This window comes from Quercus lobata, chromosome 2 (assembly GCF_001633185.2).
Source record: "Quercus lobata isolate SW786 chromosome 2, ValleyOak3.0 Primary Assembly, whole genome shotgun sequence".
Classification (NCBI taxonomy): domain Eukaryota; kingdom Viridiplantae; phylum Streptophyta; class Magnoliopsida; order Fagales; family Fagaceae; genus Quercus; species Quercus lobata.
In genome coordinates, this window is record NC_044905.1 from 96,578,391 (window position 1) to 96,599,692 (window position 21,302).

Sequence of the window (21,302 nt, forward strand, 5' to 3'; positions counted from 1 at the left end):
GTAGCGAATCAACTGCAGACTTTGAGGACCATGTGGACCACTATTCAAACCATTAGGAAGAAGAGTGGTTTCGACTGGGACAATAACTTAAAAATGATAACGTGCAATGCGAAGACATATCAAGAAGAAGTCATGGTATGGCTTCCAACTATATTTTCTTAATATAAATGATAATATATGTTTTTGGCTTTTATAATCTATGAATTGAGAACAAGACAAGGCTATCCAAGTACCCTCTTTATATGAAATTTATAGTGCCATTCTTTTAGGATTCCATTACCTTTACAAATTTTCAAATATAACTTTCATGTGCGAATCTATTGCAAAATCTGGTCTTAGCATTTGTACATTGTATTTTCTGTTGTACTTATCTTCAAAATCATGGGTTATGTCTCCTATTACCTAACAATTTTTTTTGTTTATCATTCACCTAAATCATCTAATGGCATCTATATTGAATTGAATATTGAATTTATGATTGAAGTGATTATTGCATTGTTATTATACGTTCCTTTCTCTCTTACAGGCACATCATAAGCATGCGAAGTATCTAAACAAAAAGATTGAGATATACGATGAATTGGCTATTGTAGTGGGGAAGGATACAACCATGGGTAGCTTTTCTAAGTCGTATGTGGATATTGAGAATGAGCAAGAAAATGGGGACAGTACTGAGTTTGTGGCGGACAATGGGGAGGAAGGTATGGTGCACAAAGGGAAGAATGCGGTAGAGTCATCCACTATTAGGTCGGGAATTACCAAGTCCTGCAAAAGGGGCGTGCACCTCCCTCTGATGATACTGTGCTAACTGATCTGTTTGATCACCAGAAGGAAATTGTTGTGACTTTGAAAGAAATCAACCGGGGGCCTGCTGATTACACAGCTCTTTACTCTGAGGTCATGGCTATGGTGGCGGATGGGTATAGCGAAGACATGCTTGCAACTGCCTTTAACCATCTCTGTGAAAATAAGAAGGCAGCACGGGGATTTTTGGCCAAGAATGTTAAGCTAAGAAAGCTGTGGATGGATAGTTTTTTGTTCACACACCTCTGACTTGTCTGTTTCATGTTAACTGTGACCATAACTTTAGAGATTAAATTTTGTTGTAGTACTAGTATTCACCTACCATTGTATTATATATGTAATCTTTTGTATTATTGGGACGATAAAATTGCCCAAATTATATATTTGTACTGTTCAGATACTATGTGTAGGTACCATTTTTGTGCACCATGGAGGTGTAATGCCAATGGTGAAAGATTGATGTGGCTGTTTTGATATAAATATTATAGGTATATTCGGATGATTATTTTTTATGTTGAAGTGGAAGATTATTTTTGTACTGTTATAGGTTTGTCTAAATAATGCAAGTGCTAGATTTGTAAGGCATTTCATATTTTATGTAAAATGATCCATAAACCAAACATGGGAATTGATTTTCCGTAAAACGAATAACATTTTCCGTAAAATGTTTGAACGAACCAAACATGGGAATTGATTTTCCATAAAATGAATTCTGAGGTAGCCAAACAGCCTGAATACATTTTCCTTTACATGAAAACAATTTCCCCTAAAATGATTTTACGCTCGGAAAAGCATTTTCATTGAACCAAACGTAACCTAGTGTGTTTTTCTCTTTTTTTTTCGAGTTTGTGGCATTCCTATGGTTGTGCAATTGGGGTCGTTTGGTTGCACTGTGGGCTGGGATTTGGAATTTTCTTGATCGTGAAGAAGCCAAGCAATTGCTCTTGGGCTCTTGGCCATTTATGAAGTATTTGGATCATCATTATTTCCTAATGTTCCTAATGGTCCTCCTCTTCACCATTCTTATTCCTTTTTTTTTGTCTGGTCATGTAGATCTTCTATTTTAACTTTTAATTCTATAGAAAGAGGGGAAGGTTTTAAAAAAAAAAGATTTAAAAGTTGATACATGAAAAGAAAATGTAAAAGTTAGGTTTTAATTTTTACAAAAGCTAGCTTTTAGACTTCTTTTCTCTTGATTTTTCAGTTTTTTATGTTTTGAGATGAGAGAGATATAAAAAGGTAACAAAAATACAAATTTACCCTTTTTTTTAATAGAGATGGATAACGGGGGACAAATGAAGCTAAGTTCAAGTGGGTAAAGTGCTAATTTTTAAATCACAGGTAAACAAAGTATTTTTTGGGTAAACCACAGATGGGTAAAATGTAATTTTTTTTTTCTTTTTCTTTTTCAAAAAATCGCAACAAGCACAATAGAGGATTATGAAAGAGAGGGAAAAAAATGAATTTGAGATGAGCTCTCTGCTCTCGAATTGAAGATCTTTGATTTGCCATTGTCAACACTTCTCCAGCATCTTTGATATGCCATTGTTGACACTTCTCCAACGTCTTTGATCTGCCATTGTCGAATCTTGTCTTCATGCACCTCAAATCCTTTGGTTCCCCCCCACATCAAACACAGCAATGTGAAACTGTGCAAAGCCATTGAATGTTCAAACTTCAAAGCATTTTGCTTCTCTCACTTTTTTTCTTTTTAATGAAACTTCTCTCGCTTTTTCAAATGCATGTATGAGAGATTTGAAAGAGAAGGTGTAAAAAAGAAAAGAAAAAGACGAGAAGAAAAAAAGAAAGAAAAGAAACGGTACATGTTAAAGCCCCTGTTAGCTGAGTTTTCTAAATTTTAAATTGAGTACCTAAGATACTATATCTAAGTTTTTTTCATTTTTATAATTATAAATATGCCAGTCATCTTTTTAAGATTCTGCTTTCTTTAGTGAAGTAAAATTTTAATTACTTAAATACTAGACCATGCACTACATTTTGTGAGGCCAACACGTTTGATTGTAATCGGGCCCCATGGATCTTAGCACATATATCAGTTTCTTTGTTGATGTCAATACTCATTAATGGGGGAAAAATCTTGAAATTCAACTAGCTGTCGCCTCTTTATATTTTTAATATCTAAGATTTAAACCCTCATTCTCCCGATTATTGGGGGGAAAAATACTTATTAACGATGATATAGATATCATTTAACTATTTAAGAATAAACCAAACAAGTGAGAAACATATCGTTCTCAATATGATATGGACCATATTTTAAGTTGATTGTTAAAATTTGGTAAATCAGTGCTTTCTTATAATATCTTTTAAGGATAATTATTATTGTAAAAAATATAAATTAAAATGATAGTTTTTGAAACTTTTTTTTTTCTTTTTAGTTAAAAAAATCATTAAGAACATTACTTTGTAACTATTTTTTTTTTTTAAAAAGTTTTTAGATGAGTTACAAACAAATGTTTTCATGATACTTGCAGCATTTCGTTCGCTGATTAATTAGATTAAATAAGATCTAAGATTCTAAAGCGCTTGCCTATATATTTTCTAGTTTTTTTTTTTTTTCCCCTGAGGGATTGTATAGTTAATTAGTTATTGACATTGTTAGGCTCAAGCTCTTGTTCATGCATGCGTGTTGGCTCATTATTATGGTCTCAGAATTATTACTATTATTATTATTAGATGCCAAGCTAGTTGTTGATGTAGACCAGGCTTCAAATGTTATTGCTATCATTGTTGCTGATTGCAAGGATGGGATTAAACGCATTCCTTCGGTTAAAATATAACATCGTTACGGCCTTATAGGAAAGGCATATATAAGTGTGCTAGATTTGGAGTTTTGCCGCATTAATAACTTTGAAACCTGGGAGGCTGGGATTCTTAATTTTCTCATACGGTAATGACTTTGAACAAGAGGAAGAATCCTATCATATTCATTCAGCCAAAAAAAAAAAAAAGGGAATCCTATCATATTCTTGACATTTCTTACTCTTGGATTTCTTAACGGAAAGGCCAACCACATCACAATCGAACCCGTGACTTTTCCCAATTGCAACATGGTTAATTTTCTCATACGGTAATGACTTTGAACAAGAGGAAGAATCCTATCATATTCTTGACATTTCTTACTATTAGATTTCTTAACGGAAAGGCTGGCCAACCCCATCACAATCGAAGTATCGAACCCATGACTTTTCCCAATTGCAACATGGCGCAATGTTATTATATATGTCAGAACTATTTTAAAAAATAGACAAATTTTAGTTACAAAATTGATTGTAGTGTAAGACAACAACATTATTCAATAAAATAAATATTACTACGTATTTTAAAATTTTAATCATTGAATTGTATGTTTTTTACACTCTTAATAGGCATGTCAAATTTTGTATCAATTGAATATTATTTACTATATGATCTATAAGCTCATATTTTATGCATAATTTTAAACTACAAAAACTTGCAATTTAAACAATTTGTTGATGACATAGCTATTAATCTTTAATTTTCTAGAAATTTTGCAAGCATTGAGGATATATGAAGAAGATATAATCCAATGGTGGATTTTTCAAAATTTACCCCCAATCAAAAGATATTGATTAAAATTGTAGTTTTATGCTACAACTAATTTTGTAGCTAATTTTTGTTTAAAATTGACAAAATTTAGTTACAAAATTAGTTATAGCCTAAGACTACAACCTTAATAAAATAAATATTACTACATATTTTGAAAATCTAACCATTGAATTACATGATCTTTATGCTCTTAATGTCAATCAAATATTATATACTATGTGATCTATAAGTTTATATTTTGTGCATAAATTTAAACTATAAGAACTTATAATTTGATGACATAGCTATTGATTTTTAATTTTATAGAAATTTTGCAAGTATGGAGGAATATAAAAAGAAGATGTAATCTAATGGTGGATTTGTCAAAATTCACCTCCAATAAAAAGATAATGAATAAAGTAACGTTATAACTAATTTTATAACTAAATTTTGTACAAATAAAATAAAGAAATGGGATTTGGACTAAATTCGTAGAAAAGCTCAAATTCCCCTCCAACCATACCGATTGGGCTTTACCCCAAAATCCTTATATTTTTTAGGGTTGGGCTCAATACTCTTCACTTCATAGAACAGGTTCATTGGCCCTTATCTTTTCTAAATCACACAATGGACTCATGGCAACGTTGTTTCATCGCCCCACGGATTGGGCTCATAGCCCATATATTCTCCATGTCATGATTCAACATTTCAACTTATGGCCTGTGCTTCATTTTTATGGAATTGGGGTTAAACCTGCATCTTGCTATGTCATCGCAAATTGGTTGGTATCATCGCCCATATTATTGCCCATCTCATTTGATTGGGCTGGAATCCCATATTTTTTCTCCTCAAGGGATCAAGACTCAAGGATCACATTGTTTTTCTTGTCTCTTCATGGAAGGCTTCCCAATAAGATTGGTTAATTTTATTTTATTCCAAACATAAGAATCAAGCTTAATATTAAGTTATACTAGTCGCTAACCCGCACAAAAAAACTTTGCATAAATGTATAATATATTATGAAACAAATGATATATATTAATTAATAAGTTTTAATAAATAAGTGTTTAGATTGGGCCCATGGATCAAGTCAAATTTGCCCCAATTACAAACACATGTTTTTCAAACATAAGATTCCGGCTTGAGATTAAAGTTATATTAGCTCGTAGTCCCATGCATATGCATGAATATACTTAAAAAATATACATTAAGATACATAGTATAATAATCTTACATCTATAATTTAAATATTATTGATAGTCATTCCTATATATATTTTTTAATTCTTTAAAAAGTATTGTAAGAATGTTATTAGGTAGAAAATGTAAATTATCAAATTTTTAAATATTTTTATGTTCATTAATTCTAAACTCTTTGATTTTTATACACAATAATTCACTTGAATGAATATTTATGATATGATCTCACATTTAATTCTAAAATTAAGAAATAAAACTCTCTCCAAAAATAAATAATTTAGGACACATGGCATAAAATTGGACTTCAATTGTAAAAGGACAAAGTTTAGCTACAAAATTGGTTGTAGCTTAAAACTACAAACTCACTCAATAAAATAAATACTACAACATATGTTGAAAATCTAACCATTGAATTACACGTTCTTTGCGCTCTTAATACACATGTTAAATTTTGTGTTAATCGGATATTATTTATTATATGATCAATAAACTTATATTTTGTAAATAATTTTAAATTACAAAAACTTGCAATTTAAAAAATTTATTGATAACATAGCTATTAATCTTCAATTTTCTTAATTTTGCAAGCATGGAGGATATAAGAAGAAGATGTGATCCAATTGTAGATTTGTCAAAATTCACCTCCAATAAAAAGATATTAAGTAAGTTTGTAGCCTAAATCTATAATTAATTTTGTAACTAAACTTTGTCCATTGTAAAATCTAATTGGATTTTTGTGTCAAATGAATTGTTTTTAGTTATAAAAAAAAGGCTCATAAATATAAAATCATTCAAACTCTCTCTTCCTTTAATTTTATATATAGTGTTAAATATATGATTATTTTTTTTATGATTTATCTATATTTGACTCCTCGTTTTCTACTATAAATTAACTCATTAGGTACAAAAATTAAAAAATTTCGATTAGATGGAACATGTGCTATAAAATTAAACTCTAATTGAAATCCAATTTTTACATTGAACTAACTAATTTGGTTCAAAAATTTAAAAATTTTGATTAGATGGGACATATGATGCAAAATTAAACTCTAATTGAATTTCAATTTAAAATCTAATTGGATTTTCTCTTAGCTTTACTTATTAATATATATATATATATATAGATGACTTATAAACTTGAATTGTTTTTAGTTCTACCAAAAAAAAGAAAAAAAAAGGCTCATAAATATTAAATCATTCATTTTTTTTTTATGGTTTACTTATATTGGACTCCTCGTTTTTTACACTAAATTAACACATTTTGTACAAAAATTAAAAAAACTTATATTAGATGGGACACATGTCGCAAAATTAAACTCTAATTGAAATCCAATTTTTACATTGAATTAACTCACTTGGCACAAAAATTTAAAAATTTACATTAGATGGAACACATAGCACAAAATTAGACTCTAATTGAATTTCAATTTAAAATCTAATTGAATTTTCTCTCAGTTTTACCTATTATTATTATTACACGTAATATATATATACTAGCCTCATCACACACACTTCGTGCGTGGGATGTGACTTTTTTTTTAGTGGTTGTAGCAAAAAAAAAAAAATTTGTGTTTTTTAATTTCATATATATAATTTTTATATTGAGAATCTAATTTATAAGTGAATAAAAGAAATTTGAAAATCAATAGGAAAGTGACCATGTATTTTAGGCAATGTTTTAGTGGGAGAGTGGGATGAGACTTCTTTTTTTTTTTTTTTTAAGTGGTTGTAGCAAAAAAAAAAAAGTTTTTATTTATTTATTTTATATATATAATTTTTATATTGAGAATCTAATTTATAAGTGAATAAAGAAATTTGAAAATCAATAGGAGAGTGACCATATTTTTTAGACAATGTTTTAGTGGGAGAGTGGCCTTATTTTTTAGGCAATGTTTTAGTGGGAATTAGAGTTATATTTTTATCGGATTGTCCTTTAGTTTTGTTTTTACCTAAACATAGGGATGTAGGAGTATTTTAGAACAAAAAAAAAAAAAAATCCGATATAAACAGGGAAAGCCTTTTAAATAGTAGTATAGATATATTTTTTGAAATGCTCATACTACTTGATTAGGTGTGTGTAAAATTATTTATTCACTAGTATTATGCCCGTGCGATGCACGGCTTAGTAAAAAAACTTATATATAAATTATTATTATTTTTGATAATATAATCAAATTTAATAACAAATAAAATGGTAAAAATATTTTTAAAATTAAGTACATGGAAAATGTATATTATGCAAGTATTTTTTTTTTTTTTTTGCAAAAAAAGATATTATAAAATATTTTTAAAAAATTATGGCAAGTTTTAAATTTTTAAAAGATCTTAGTATTAAAATTGTAATTTGATTATGTGTGTGTGTGTGTGGCACTTAAAAATCTTTCCATTCTAATTATAGATAAATTTCTTGCATATATGGCCAAAAAAAAAATCCATAAATTACAAAAAATGCAAGTATTTAGACTACAATATAAATGTAAAATTTTATCTATAAATTACCAATCATAACCACTTTAATGTTTCCATAAGGGAGGAGATAATCTGTATAATCAATTAAGAACACCAAATAAAAAAATAGTATCAATAATTAAGATAAATTGCATTATCTAATTTTTTTTTAAACCATATAATTTAAGCAATAATTGAACTACTTTAATAGAAAAATAGAAACTAAAAAAAAAATGAAGATAGCTCTTCTCACATAAATCTCATAATTTCATATTGTAGATGAGCTCCATCCCAAATAGATTCAGTGATAATATTTTGACTAAAACAAATATTCCATAAATTACAAAAAAAAAAATATAAGTATCTAGACCTTCTAGAGTATCACAATCAAAATAATTTAAAAAATAGATAAATGAAAGTACATAAAGAAAAAAGAAAAATTGTATTGCAATGTAAATGTGTAAAAGTTTACATATAAATTACCCGTGTCTAACTATTTTGATGTTGTCATTTGTATCTAGCCATCTTGATATTGCTATAAGTGAGGAAATAATCTGCACAATCAATTAAGAACACTAAATCAAAAAAATACATCAATAATTAAGATGAATTGCATTATGTAAAATATTTTTAAAAAAGCATAGAATTTAAGCAATAATTGAACTACATTAATAGAAAAATGCAAAAAGTAAAAAGTAAAAAGAAGATAGCTATTCTCATTGAAGAAGCCAAATCCTTCATTTAGTAGTTCTTCACTTAATTAATTTTGGTTTTTTATGTATTGATTTTAGCATTCTTAAATAGTAGAGTGGAGTAGGTTTAGTAGAGTTTTAGTTCAACTCAATTTCTCTTGAATTCAAACTTAATTGGTAGAGCTATTTTCTTTTTACGTGTATTATTATATATTTTTTTATTAGCTGTTTTCTTTTTAAGTGTAGCTATATCGATTTTTTTTTTTTAAATCATAAAAATGTGCTCTATGTTGCTATTTTTTTTTTTAATTAAGATTTGTTTTTCAACTTTTTTTTTTTAATAAGATTTTTTTTTTCAACTCAAACGTGTGCTATGTTGCAGGTTTTTTTTAAGTAAATTTTTATTTTAATTTTTATAAAGGATTAGATAAAGAATTTAGATTGAAATCAAATAAAGATAAAATTTTGATTGTAATTAAATTATGATTTTTATCAACTTAAATTTTACCTTTTTTTTAATTAAGAATTTTTTTATAAAGGATTAGATGAAGAATTTGGATTGTAATCAAATTATGATTTTTATCAACTTAGAAATTATAGGAGAAGTTAAAATCATATAAATGTGTACTATGTTGTTGGTTTTTGTTTTTATAAAAAATAAGGTTCTTTTTACGTGTAGTATTATTATTATTATTATATATTTTTTTTTGCTATTTTCTTTTTAAGTGTAGTTATATCTGTTTTTTTTTTTTTTTAATATCATAGAAACATGTACTATGTTGTTGGTTTTTTTTTTTTTTTTAATTAATATTATTTTTTCAACTTTAACATGTACTATGTACGTATTTTGTTTTTTTTGTTACAGGTGATAATATAATTTAAATTAAAAAAAAAGGATTAGATGAAGAGTCTATTGATTTTAGACTTTGTTGATAACATTTTAGATAAACACAACTGCTATAGTTGTAAATCAAATATTAATTTATTTCATTACTTGATTTGTCATATTTATCCAAAAAATATGTATATATCTATTCTTAAAATCTAAAAATTTATTAAAATTTCTGCAATTTGGTGAAGCCACTTGGCGCAACCACGGCGTCTAAGCCTAACTTTTATTATATATAATATGAAATATGATATAATATGATTTATAAATCTTCATTAATGATTAATAATTAAATTATTGTTAATATACCAATAATTGCAAAGTCCAGTGGCACCCATCCCCTTCCCCTCCCATTTGCCGTGGATTTGATCCTGCCTCTCCCCTTCTAAAATTAGCAACAATAATAAATTTGATATTATATTAATTTATTTTATTAAATAAAGTAATTTTTATATATGAACTTATAAAAATTAGATTTATTAATCTTGTAATGTAAGAAATTATATATATGATTTTCACTAATACATGGATCATATAAATTACCAATAAATTAATTACCAATAAGTTTTTTTTTTCATAAAAAAAATAAATTACCAATAAGTTAAAAATAAGAGGTTGATATCTTGAGACTTATTTACAAATTTAGAAAATCAAATCTAAAATCTATATAAAATTATAAATACACATTTCATGTGTGTATATATATTTGATTGAGTTTTATATTTGTAAGTTTATTAATGAACACATTATTGTGTTTGAACTTAACTCAAAAGCCTATTTAATTAATTTATTAAATAAATAAATATAAACAAAATATTTTTTAGATGAAATTGAGCTATTTGTAAAACCGTTAGAAAATCCAAGTAAAGGGCCTCACTACCTCACTAGGCAATGGTTGAACCCAATTTCAGTCCTTTTTTTTTTTTTTTTTTTTTTTTTTTTTTTTTTTTTTTTAAACTTTGTAGCAGGCTGGATGTGAAATAAATGGATCAAATAAAATTTCGAACCCCAAAAAAATAAGAACTGTGAAACGGAATTTAATATAAAACGACGCCGTTTCTAGGAAAAAGAAAAAACCCCGAAAAGTCTAAAACCCTTCTCTTTGAGTCTGTGACCTAGTTCTCCTCATTCACATTCTCGATTTCTCTCTCTCTCTCTCTCTCTCTCTGAAGAACCATCGAATTTGGCAGCCATGGCGAGCACCAAAGTTCAGAGGATTATGACCCAACCCATTGTAAGCTCACTCCTTTACTTTCGTTTCTCAGTATTTGTTTGTTTTTTTCCTATGTTCACTCACTCTTTTCCCTTTTTTGTTGTTTGGTTTCTTGGGGTTCGTGCGGCGCCAGAACCTGATTTTCAGGTTTCTTCAGAGTGTAAGTCTTTGTTTTTGGCTTTTGGGTTTGCTTTGATTTGGTTTTTCTTTAATGGGTCTTGGAGCTTTTGTGCTAATTTTTGCTCTTTTTTATGTTTTGGTTGGAAATTGGTACAGAAAGCTCGCATTCAGATTTGGCTTTTTGAGCAGAAAGACCTGAGGATCGAAGGCCGAATCATTGTAAGTTTATGTCTAACTTTGTAAATCTTGTATTTTTTTTTTATTTTTTTTTTATTACTACTAAATTTTTCTATGGTTTGTAGATTTTGAATTTTTTTTATTTTTTGGTTATTGGTTTTGTGGTTTAGCTAGCTTGGGAATAATTTTTAAAAAGTCTATAATTTTTAGGGAAGATTAAATTTGGGAAGTGTTTAAAATTGGAGCGACATAAATTTTGTGGTGCAAGAAGGATGTGTTAACATCTAAAATGTTTTTTGGTGTGATTGGAGGGTTAATTTCATGACTGATACATTTGATGAAGGAAGTGAGAATGTTACACAATGTCTAAGACTTGTTCTAGAGTTGTCATGCTGGTAGATAGATTAGTTGGAATATTTGAGTGAAATGATTCATGAAATTGCTTTCTCAGGTTTAGGGTTGGATAGCACCAGTTCGGCCTATAATATAGCGATTTACTAAAAGGAGAGATTTATATTACCTTGTTTATAAGTAAGGATTGGTTTGCAATGTTTATAGTTAGTAGGGACACATGGGAGCTCTCGTCATCTATAGCATTGTGGCCAAACCAGGAAATTTAGAAGCATGGTACTAAATATTACTTATTTCAAGCTCAAAATTTTATCAAGAGTTTTAACTTCTTCATTTGATGAGCATTTCATTTGGGAAATTTGTCTTATACATATGTCAGTTAAGTAACCTGTAACCATGTAGAATTAAAATCCTAGTAATAGAAAACTTAAAAAGCTGCTGGTTGAGGGATTATTAGGGCTTGTTTGGTTATGTTTTCATAAAGTAGTTTTTAAAACTACTTATAAAAAAAAGTAGTTTTTAAAACTACTTATAAAAAAAAAGTAGTTTTTAAAACCTATTTCTAGAGAGCAATAAGAAAGCTCCAAAAGCATAATTTTTTCGATGGTTTTTTTTTCTTAGACTGAAAACCAAAAATAGTTTTAGGAAATTCTATTTTTTTAGAATAATTTTCTGAAATAAGCTTTGAAAGAGGGGGACTAATTAAGTGTGATGTGTCCTCTCTATATCTCCATGCACTTGATCTCTAATAAGTTGAGATGTATTGGTCTTTCTTTTCTGTCATACTTTCGAAGCTCTCATTTATTTAAACAATGCATAGCTCTGCCAAAAAAATCAAAAACCGCCTTATCCTTATGTTTTGAATGAAATATTGGCTACACTAGAAAAAATATTTTCGGGTCACTGAGATTTTTTTTGCTATCTTTTTATGATTAAAGTATATCATAGGTAAACATAGTCAGCTTGGATATTGAAGGAACAATATCTTTTCCTGATACTTGACCTCTTGAACTAACTGCATATTTGTCAATACTGATGGCTTCATTTGTTTCATTATAATTTATGGATTGATTATCAAACTTCGTACATTTCTGCCATGAACTTGCCCTTATGTCTTAGTTTTTTTTTTGATAAGTAGTTAACTTCATTGAAAAATAGATGAAAAAAATACAAAGCACACAGGCATTGTGATATAGCAACAACAAAAAATCTAAACTAACTAGCCATGAAAGTACAAAAATCAATTAAATCATGCAAAGAATTAAGAATAGAAACACTTGTAGCATTTTCCCACTCAAACAGTGTCTAAAATAATGAAAGTTTCAAGTCGTGAATCAATCTTTCATCCCCTTTAAAAGTATGCCCATTCCATTCCCTCCAAATACCCCATATTCAGAATTGAGGGATCATACTCTAAAGCTCCTTAATTTTGTGTCTGTTGAACTTGGTTGACCAACTAGCTAGTGGTTGACCAACTAGCTAGAAGCTCCACAACAACACACGGCATGACCCTATGAACCCCAAATAAAGAACACACCACATCACATAACTCTTGAGCTACAGGGCAGTGTAGGAGTAGTGATCAATAGTCTTCCCACCAATCCACAACAACCACTTGCCGCCTCTGCAAATTATCAACAGTCAAAATTTTCCCCAATGTCGCAGTCCAAATGAAAAAACTCAACTTTGTAGGAACTTTCGGTTTCCACAATGAAAGAACTTATTGTGTGGTTTTTCAGTACTGTTGGCTTTATTTTCATTATTATCTATGCATTAATTATCTATTCTGAAAGTTTTCTGCCATGAATTTGGCATTGTGATTTAAGCTTTTGGTTATTTTATTTCTTTGAAGATTATTTGGAGTAGCAAGTATGGTCAAAATTAAAACTTCATTGATGTGCTCGTTGAGAAATTTTAGATTGGAATCGTCCTCTAAAGTATATTAAGTTAATTAAGGATCCTTAATGTATGACTAAATTGTAACTAGTGTGAAGACAAATGGAGTATTACAAGTGAGTCTCTTATCACTATAGGTTTGCTTCAAGGATCAACATTCAGTCCATAGCTCTTTGCTCTAGTGATGGATGAGCTCACCAAATCGATTCAAAAGGAAGTCCCTTGGTGTGTGCTTTTTGCAGATGATATAGTTTTAGTAGATGAAATTAGTGGTGGAGTTAATGCCAAGATAGAAATTTGGTGAGACATTTTATAATCTAAAGACTTTCGATTAAGTAGGACTAAAATAGAGTACATGGAATGTAAGTTTAGTAAAAGTAGAAACAAAGAAGAAGGGATTGTAATATTTGATGGTCAAGAGATACCTAAAAAACAAGAGCTTTTGATATAATGGCTACATAATCCATAAAATATGGAGAGACTGAAGAGGATGTGAATTATAAATTAAGAGCAGGTTGGTGGATGAAGTAGAGAAGTGAATCAAGAGTATTATATGATCATAGAATGTAGGTTAAAAGGAAAAATTCTATAAGATTGTTATAAGACCAGTTATGTTTTGTGATATTGAATGTGGGATTGTTAAGAGTTAAGAAAATTTAAGTGTAATTGAAATGAGAATTTTAAGATTGATAATTGGAGTTATACGGAAGTATAGGATTTATGATAATTAGATAGTTACAATGAGGGAGGGGGGGACCTTGGATGCTATAGAAACACCAGGAGGTGCCAACTAGTTGAGTTATAAGTCTCTTGATAAGTGGATATATATAGAAATATAGGATTTGAAATGAGGAAATTCGGTTAGAGATAGGGATGACCCTAATTGATGAAAAGATGAGGGAGAGTTGCTTGAGATGGTTTAATCATGTTTAGAGGAGCGAGATTAATGCACAAATGAGAAAGAGTGAGTTGATTCAAGTTGAAGGAATGAAGAAATGTAGAGGAAAACCTAGAAAGCACGGACACGACTGGGAGGGTGCCGCACCCGAGTTCGACGCGACGCGACGCGGGACGCGGTGTTCGACGCGGTTGACCGCACGTCGGTGCCGCATCTGAGTTTTTTTTTTTTTTTTTTCTCGGATTCACGCCGACTCGGCTCGATTCGCATCGACGTGGCTCGATTCACGCCGAACCGGGCTAATTTGGCCAGAATCGGGCCATATCGGGTCGTACCTGCCGGCGGCCGATGCGGCCAGAAACGGCCGAAACAGGCCGAACTTGGCCTTGAAACTCGCCGGAGCAGCTGAAATTCTAACCTCAGATGTGTTTCTTGCCTTCTTCTTTCTTTGTTTTGTGAATCAAGTATATTAATGTGTTTTTTAAGAATATTTTAATAGTAAAAATATATAGAAAATATAAATAAAAATATTTTTAATAATTTTTTAATTGTCGAGTCCCACCGCACTCGCGCCCTACTTTTTCAAAAATTGCCGAGTCCCGCACCCGCACCCGAGTCCCAAAACGCACCCGTGCTTCATAGAGGAAAACCAAAAAACAAAATTAGTAGAATTAGTAAAAAAAGATATCTCAATTAAGGAAGTAACAAAGAGTATGACTTTGGATAGAATTTTATTTTTGATAATTTGATAGTTGGGGGAGATGGGATTTGGACATCCCTTAGAAACATTAAGAGCTACTAGTTGAGCTACAAGGCTCTTAACAACTTTGGATAAAGTGAAATGGCAGAAGAGATTACTTGTAGTTGATCCTAATTGTATCTATAGCCGACCCCAAAGAGTTTGGGACTAAGGCTTGATTGTTGTTGAATCATCCCAAAGTTTTGCAGCATTGGCTGTCATACATGTTTAAAAATAAAATGGTTTAGGTTCGTAGAAAGTTTTTGTATGTGGAGAGCTGTGATTTAGAGCTGGAATTTTTTTATTAACATATATGATAAGTACTTTTGCTATATATTTTGAATTTCAAACGTATCTGTGGGACAATATTGTCAAAATTCCATCTTAAGAACTTTGAAATCTTTGTAAACATGTAATTTCTTGGTTTACCTTTCTGTCCATGACTGTGGCCTATTCTTATTTTACTTATTAGCATCAGTATTCTATAGATTTCTTAGATCAATGTACAATGGATTTTGTCTAATTTTGGCTGTTGAGTGAAATTTGATGCACAGGATTGCACCAAATTGGTCATGCATAATAAGATGTAGGTTTCGACTGAAAATGGCAAAATAGCTGACCGATGTGGTGCAATTATTAACTGTTGACATTTGGGTATAAAGCCAATCAGCTAAATTGTTGGAGTTCCAATGGGAATGCCATTGTGTGGTGATCCTACTTTTCAGATGTAATGATGTATACTCTTTTGAGGCTTGCCCTTACAAGAGACTTGGGGAATGTATGTTATGAAACAATTAAAAGTTTTTATCCGAAAATGAAGCTATATGCTTTAAAGGTGGAGTAATAGAACATTCTTGTTCCCCCCATGGGGATATTTTTGTTGTGTATAATTTGATTATGAGCTACATCTATTTACCTATGGCTTCGTTTCATGTTAGTATGGTAGCGTTTCATGTTAGTATGGTAGCCCTGGTCATTTCTTACATCTCCCACCCCCATCTCTCACAGTCTCACTATCTTTAACTGACCCAAAAATAATTGGGAATATGGCTTGTTTGAGTTGGCTAATATAGAGTATAGACATACTAATATTTTTTTGATTGGTAAGTTACAAACGCACCTAATTAGTCTTGAACTCAGTACCCCACCCTCTACCTAGCACATAGAGGAGGAGGAGGTGCCAATTGAGCTAGAGCTCATTGGCAGTAGAGACATACTAATATTACGTGATTATTTTTCTTTTCTTTTTTTCAACAATCTGACTTTCTTTTCATTGCAAAGAGGCTAAAGCCTCTTCCTTACTCAAAAGCTGAAGTCTCACATGGATTGGAGTCTTCATTCCATGGCGACCTTTTTGGACCCCTTCATTGCCTCCTATCTATAAAGTTCTTCTATTCATCTCCAATTCTGCCATCATTATAATCATAAATAGAGTTTGTCACCTCAAATGTTTGATATGGTATATACAACATGAGCAGATATGGTTATGAGGGATGGCAACTTGGAGGGTTTTCTACATGGATCCCATTCCTCACCCTTGCCTCGCTCAAAGACCTCTGTCCCCTGTCCCCCACCTTAGGTGGTAATTACTCAGTGTGTCCTTGCCCCATGGGGATTTGTACCCCCTCCCCAAATTCTGAAAATTTCTGATAAATCCCAAATTTTAACCATATATCCTTCATAAGATCCAAAGCTTTTCCCTTTTTCAATCCTTATCTTGAACTATTTTTTTATAAGGTTTGGCCCCAAAGGAGAAGTGGATAGGGAGATCCGAACTTTTTTATGAGGTTTGGGTCCCAGCCAATTTCCACAAAGTGAGAGAAATGAACTAACTGTGGAGGGCAATCAGGCAAGGTGATGACGCTCGGGAGCTGAAGCTCAAGCAGCCAATGTTGTTTCTCACTGAACTAATACTACCCATCTTGAAGCCACTACTGGTCTTCATGAAGCCCTTCTACTTGAGAAACCATCGGATCTCAAATCTTTACAGTTTTGAGGGGTTTGTAGTTTGGGAATTGGGGATAGGAAAGTGTGGTGAGCTAGAGTGTAGTGATTGTTGAAGACATCTCAAAGAGATGGGGGAGAGGAAGACATGGATGTGTGTGTGTGTGTGTGTGAGAGAGAGAGAGAGAGAGAGGCATCTGTGGCATGAAAGGCTCTGAGAGAGAGAGAGAGAGGCATCTGTGGCATGAAAGGCAACAAATTCTAGACATAAGAGTATATAATTGAGGAGTGTTTTGGTAATATTATGAACTCATTAAATTTAAATATATTCTGAGGCACGGCAGGGCAATCACAACATGTCCCCTCTTGATCTCACTACTAATTATTTTGCAAAACAGTCCCCACCCTGTCCACTTCATGGGGCGGTGGTATTTGCTACACCTAATGGTTTCTAATCAGTGCACTTATCAAAATGGTTTCTAATCAGTGCATATGGTAAGATATTCACTCACCCATCTGTATCAATCTGTTTACAAATATTTTAATGGCTACAAGACTACACAGTTTTGCTTTTGCTTTCCTATATTCTCCTTACATATATACTTCTTAGTCAAGTAGTTCACTTTAGCTCATGCCTTGACAGTCTTATATGGGGTAGCTGGCTTGATGGAGACTGCAAGCTGAACGTTTGTATGCCACCTTCACTGCTGCAATTAAGTGCCTGACTTTGCTAGAAAAAAGCTAGTCCTTGAGATTTGTCAATCAGTTGTTAGGGTGCAAATAGCAACTAATCCATGCCATGAAAATGCATTAATTTTTTATTCCTTACAAATTAAGGCCTTGTTAATATATGATGTAGATGTTTAAATTTTGGAGGTTATAAAATCTGGAGGATTCTTACTCATGATAATCTCATCAGGAGAGGATTCTATTTAGTTAGTTGGTGCTGTCTGTGTTGTGGGGACACATTGGATCATCTATTGGTACATTGTGATGTTAATTATGCTTTGTGGTGCTTTATCTTTGGAGCATTTAGGATTCAGTGGGTGTTACATAAGTGGGTGATTGATGTGTTGTTTGGATGGAAAAAATGGTTTGGGAAGCACTCATCAGATATTTAGAACCTTGTCCCTTTATGTTTGATGTGGACGTTGCGGAGGGAATGAAGCAGATACCCTTTTGAAGCTGCAGAAAGCTCAATGAAAGTTAAAACCAGTGATGATTAGAACTCTGTTTGAATGGTCTATGTGTCTTACAGATAGCAATTTCCTTTTTAGATTTCAAAGAATCACTTTACTTTTGTGCATAATTTTTTTTTTAAAATCTTTTTGGCTACTTTGTGTTCATTGTTGTGCACATGAAATAGTCTATTCTCTTAATAAAATACATTACTTAAAAAAATTAAAATAAGATAAAATAATAATAATAATAAAGCATTCAAGAAACAGTAGAAAAAGAAAGTTGGACCATTTGGCACGTTATCAGGTTTTGCACTCTGTTTTAGAACTAGGTTATCACTTGCACACCAGTTTCTACCTTTCTTCAGGGCATTATGTCTTTTTGTGTGTCTGTGCTTGTGCCTGGGAGTCCAAATAAAAATGAAAAATTTAACATCATTTTTGCTGCACCTTTTTAAATTCTTAAATCTCTTCACTCTGTAATACAATCAGTTTCTCAATAGATTTAGGGTAATAATTTCTTTAGAGACTTGCCATCTAGGAATGATAAATATTATATAGAAAATGGTCAGCATTTCTATTTTCTAGCATCTTTCATAATTCCAAGTGAATAAATGTTGATTTGTTCAAATGTTAGTTTTTGTGCCCCTATGGGGATTTGACGAGTCCTTGCCATCAAGGAGTGATAGATATATTAAATAAAATGTCAGCATTTCAAGCATCTTTCATAATTATAAGTGAATAAATGTAAATTCATTTAATATATTAATTTTGTGCCTTACAGGGCTTTGATGAGTACATGAATTTGGTTTTGGATGATGCTGAAGAAGTCAATGTCAAAAAGAAGAGCAGGAAATCTTTAGGTGGGTTCATTTTCTCACTACTTTTTCTGTGTATTGTATTTCATCTCCTAAATGTGTATACGCTGAAGTGGTTCATTTGTTTTGTTTAGGGCGGATTCTTCTCAAGGGAGACAACATAACTTTGATGATGAATTCGTAAGTTTATTGAAACCGCAACCGCCTCTCTCTCTCGATTTCTTCTCTTAACAATTTTCTTTTCAAATTACAGTGGAAAGTGATGATGATTCCAGCAATTGTGTAAATTGGCATCATGTTGCCTTTTCCATCAAATGGAGGTCTCTAGCATCTTTGTACTGCGGCTATGTTAGATACATCTTGGACATTTAAGTATGATTTATGTAACTTATAAATGATTTTCTATCCATTGAGTAGATACATTGGCACTGTAACTCTTATACATGGTTTGGGTTGGTGTAATATTCAAATGGCACAAGAAAGATTTGATTGAATCAAATGCTGCCTTGCTTTGATCTAGTTATTGGCCCACCCTGCAGCTAATTTTTTTCTGTTGGATTAGGTGATCAATTAATGTGTTCATATTGCTCAAAAGGGCACTGTTTTGCTTCTAAGATCGTTTAACAAAAATTAATTAAGCAGATGTGTAGAGACTCTTGTGGCTTACATGCACTGAAAGTCTGAACTGATTCAATTTGGTTATGATCTTCACTCCAGACACATTGTTTAGTATCATTATGCTTCAATTGTCTTGGTAGCAATTTATAGTTTTCATATAATTTGTGGGAATGCTTTGAATTGTGAGAATGTATTTATATTGTATTGGATTGGTACTATAATCTTTTGATTGTGATAATGTACAGAGAGGATGATGCCATGGAATATCCATTACAAGAACGTGTTCTCGCTTTCTGTTAAAAGCCGTAGCCTAAGGAACCAAGAAAAGTTCATCATCTCGTGTTTGGTTTACAAGAATTTTTCAAATGCAGTGGGTTTTAGTTAGTTTAACGAGTAAAGCCTTTTGCTAAGAGCTTTGCAGCTCAATTAATTTGCATTGTATATGTTTTCAACAGAGATATCTAGAATTCAAAGCTTCAAATTTCCTTACCCCAACTATAGGTATATCAAAAAAGTATAAAATTAAAAACTAGCTAATCCTTTTGTCATTGAATAGAGAATATGGATTTGAATCCAGTAATATACCAAAAACTAACTGTTGTGTCAGTCTATCAATAATGTCATAGCTACAAATCCTTCTTATCTAACAAAAAAAACAAAGCTTAATCAAATGAATGCATAAAACCAGCTTCAAACTCTTGTATATGAAGTTTCAATAATTTAACTAAATGATGAAAATGAAAAGAAAAAAAAGAGTGAAAGAAAGGATAGTGGCAGGGCAAAATGGTTGGGAGAGCTTCAGTGTGATTGAAATGAGTCAGTCAGCTGGGCCGGGTGTGTAGGAAGAAAGTAACTAATTAGAGAAATAGAAGGACCCAGTTAGGGGATTAGGGTTGGAATGGTGGAGGGGTCACGAATCTCGTCATGGTGCACCCCTTTGTCCTAAGTTAAGCATTTTGTATACCATATGTCTCCTCATCAGGTGGCAAATGCTTTGACCCTTTTGTTCTCTTTTTTCAGCCACTAATACTACTACTGATTACTGACTCATCCTCCACACATATCATATCATTTCTTTCCTTTCTCTCTTCCAAACCAACTAATACGACATACCTATCCTTGTATTCTTTTAGCTTGTTTGTTACTCCCCCCTCCCTTATTCCATAGCCTTTAAAGTTCGAACATTGTGTTCTTTTTCTTTGAAATGAATCATCATGTCTAATATTTGAGAGAGGGATGTAATATTTTGATTGTGGAAGCCTTGGATGACTGATTGAGTGAAACTTTCTAGTGGACAAACAATGGGTGCGAACTTAGATCATGTTTCAGACAGTATCAATCTTCACAACTTGTTTTTGTATTCAAGAAAATTAGTGGAAGCCTTAATGAGTAGTTTGAATTTTTGTGTTCGAATATGCCGTGGGAAAAATCCAATTTTCATAAAACTTAATATCCTTGAAGGCTCCACTTCACCAACTGGTAGTTTTAAGGTTTAGGTATTTTTTACGGTAGCTCTTTTTATTAGGGGAAATTTCTATTGATACACTCGCTTATACACATAGTACATGTACTAAATTTTTTGAACTAAAATTGTGATTTTATGTGTAAAAGTGATAGGTATATATATACTAGTGTTTAAATGAGCGTGTGAAATAAACATTACTCTTTTAATACTTTGCCTTTTCCACACCATTCGGGCTATAGTCATTATTGACAGGCTAAGTTCCCAACTTCGCATATTAAAATGT

General features: G+C 31.3%; 1 protein-coding gene across 1 annotated transcript; it reads left to right on the top strand.

Annotated features, from left to right (window-relative positions):
• Nucleotides 1-10,671: 10,671 nt before the first annotated feature.
• LOC115977376 (small nuclear ribonucleoprotein E-like) lies at nt 10,672-19,455 on the top strand. The gene is made up of 6 exons (XM_031099199.1): nt 10,672-10,836; nt 10,949-10,975; nt 11,092-11,154; nt 18,903-18,981; nt 19,071-19,116; nt 19,190-19,455. The coding sequence occupies exons 1-6, from the start codon at nt 10,795-10,797 to the stop codon at nt 19,197-19,199; spliced, it is 267 nt and encodes an 88-aa protein (XP_030955059.1). The 5' UTR covers nt 10,672-10,794; the 3' UTR covers nt 19,200-19,455.
• The last annotated feature ends 1,847 nt before the right edge of the window (nt 19,456-21,302 follow it).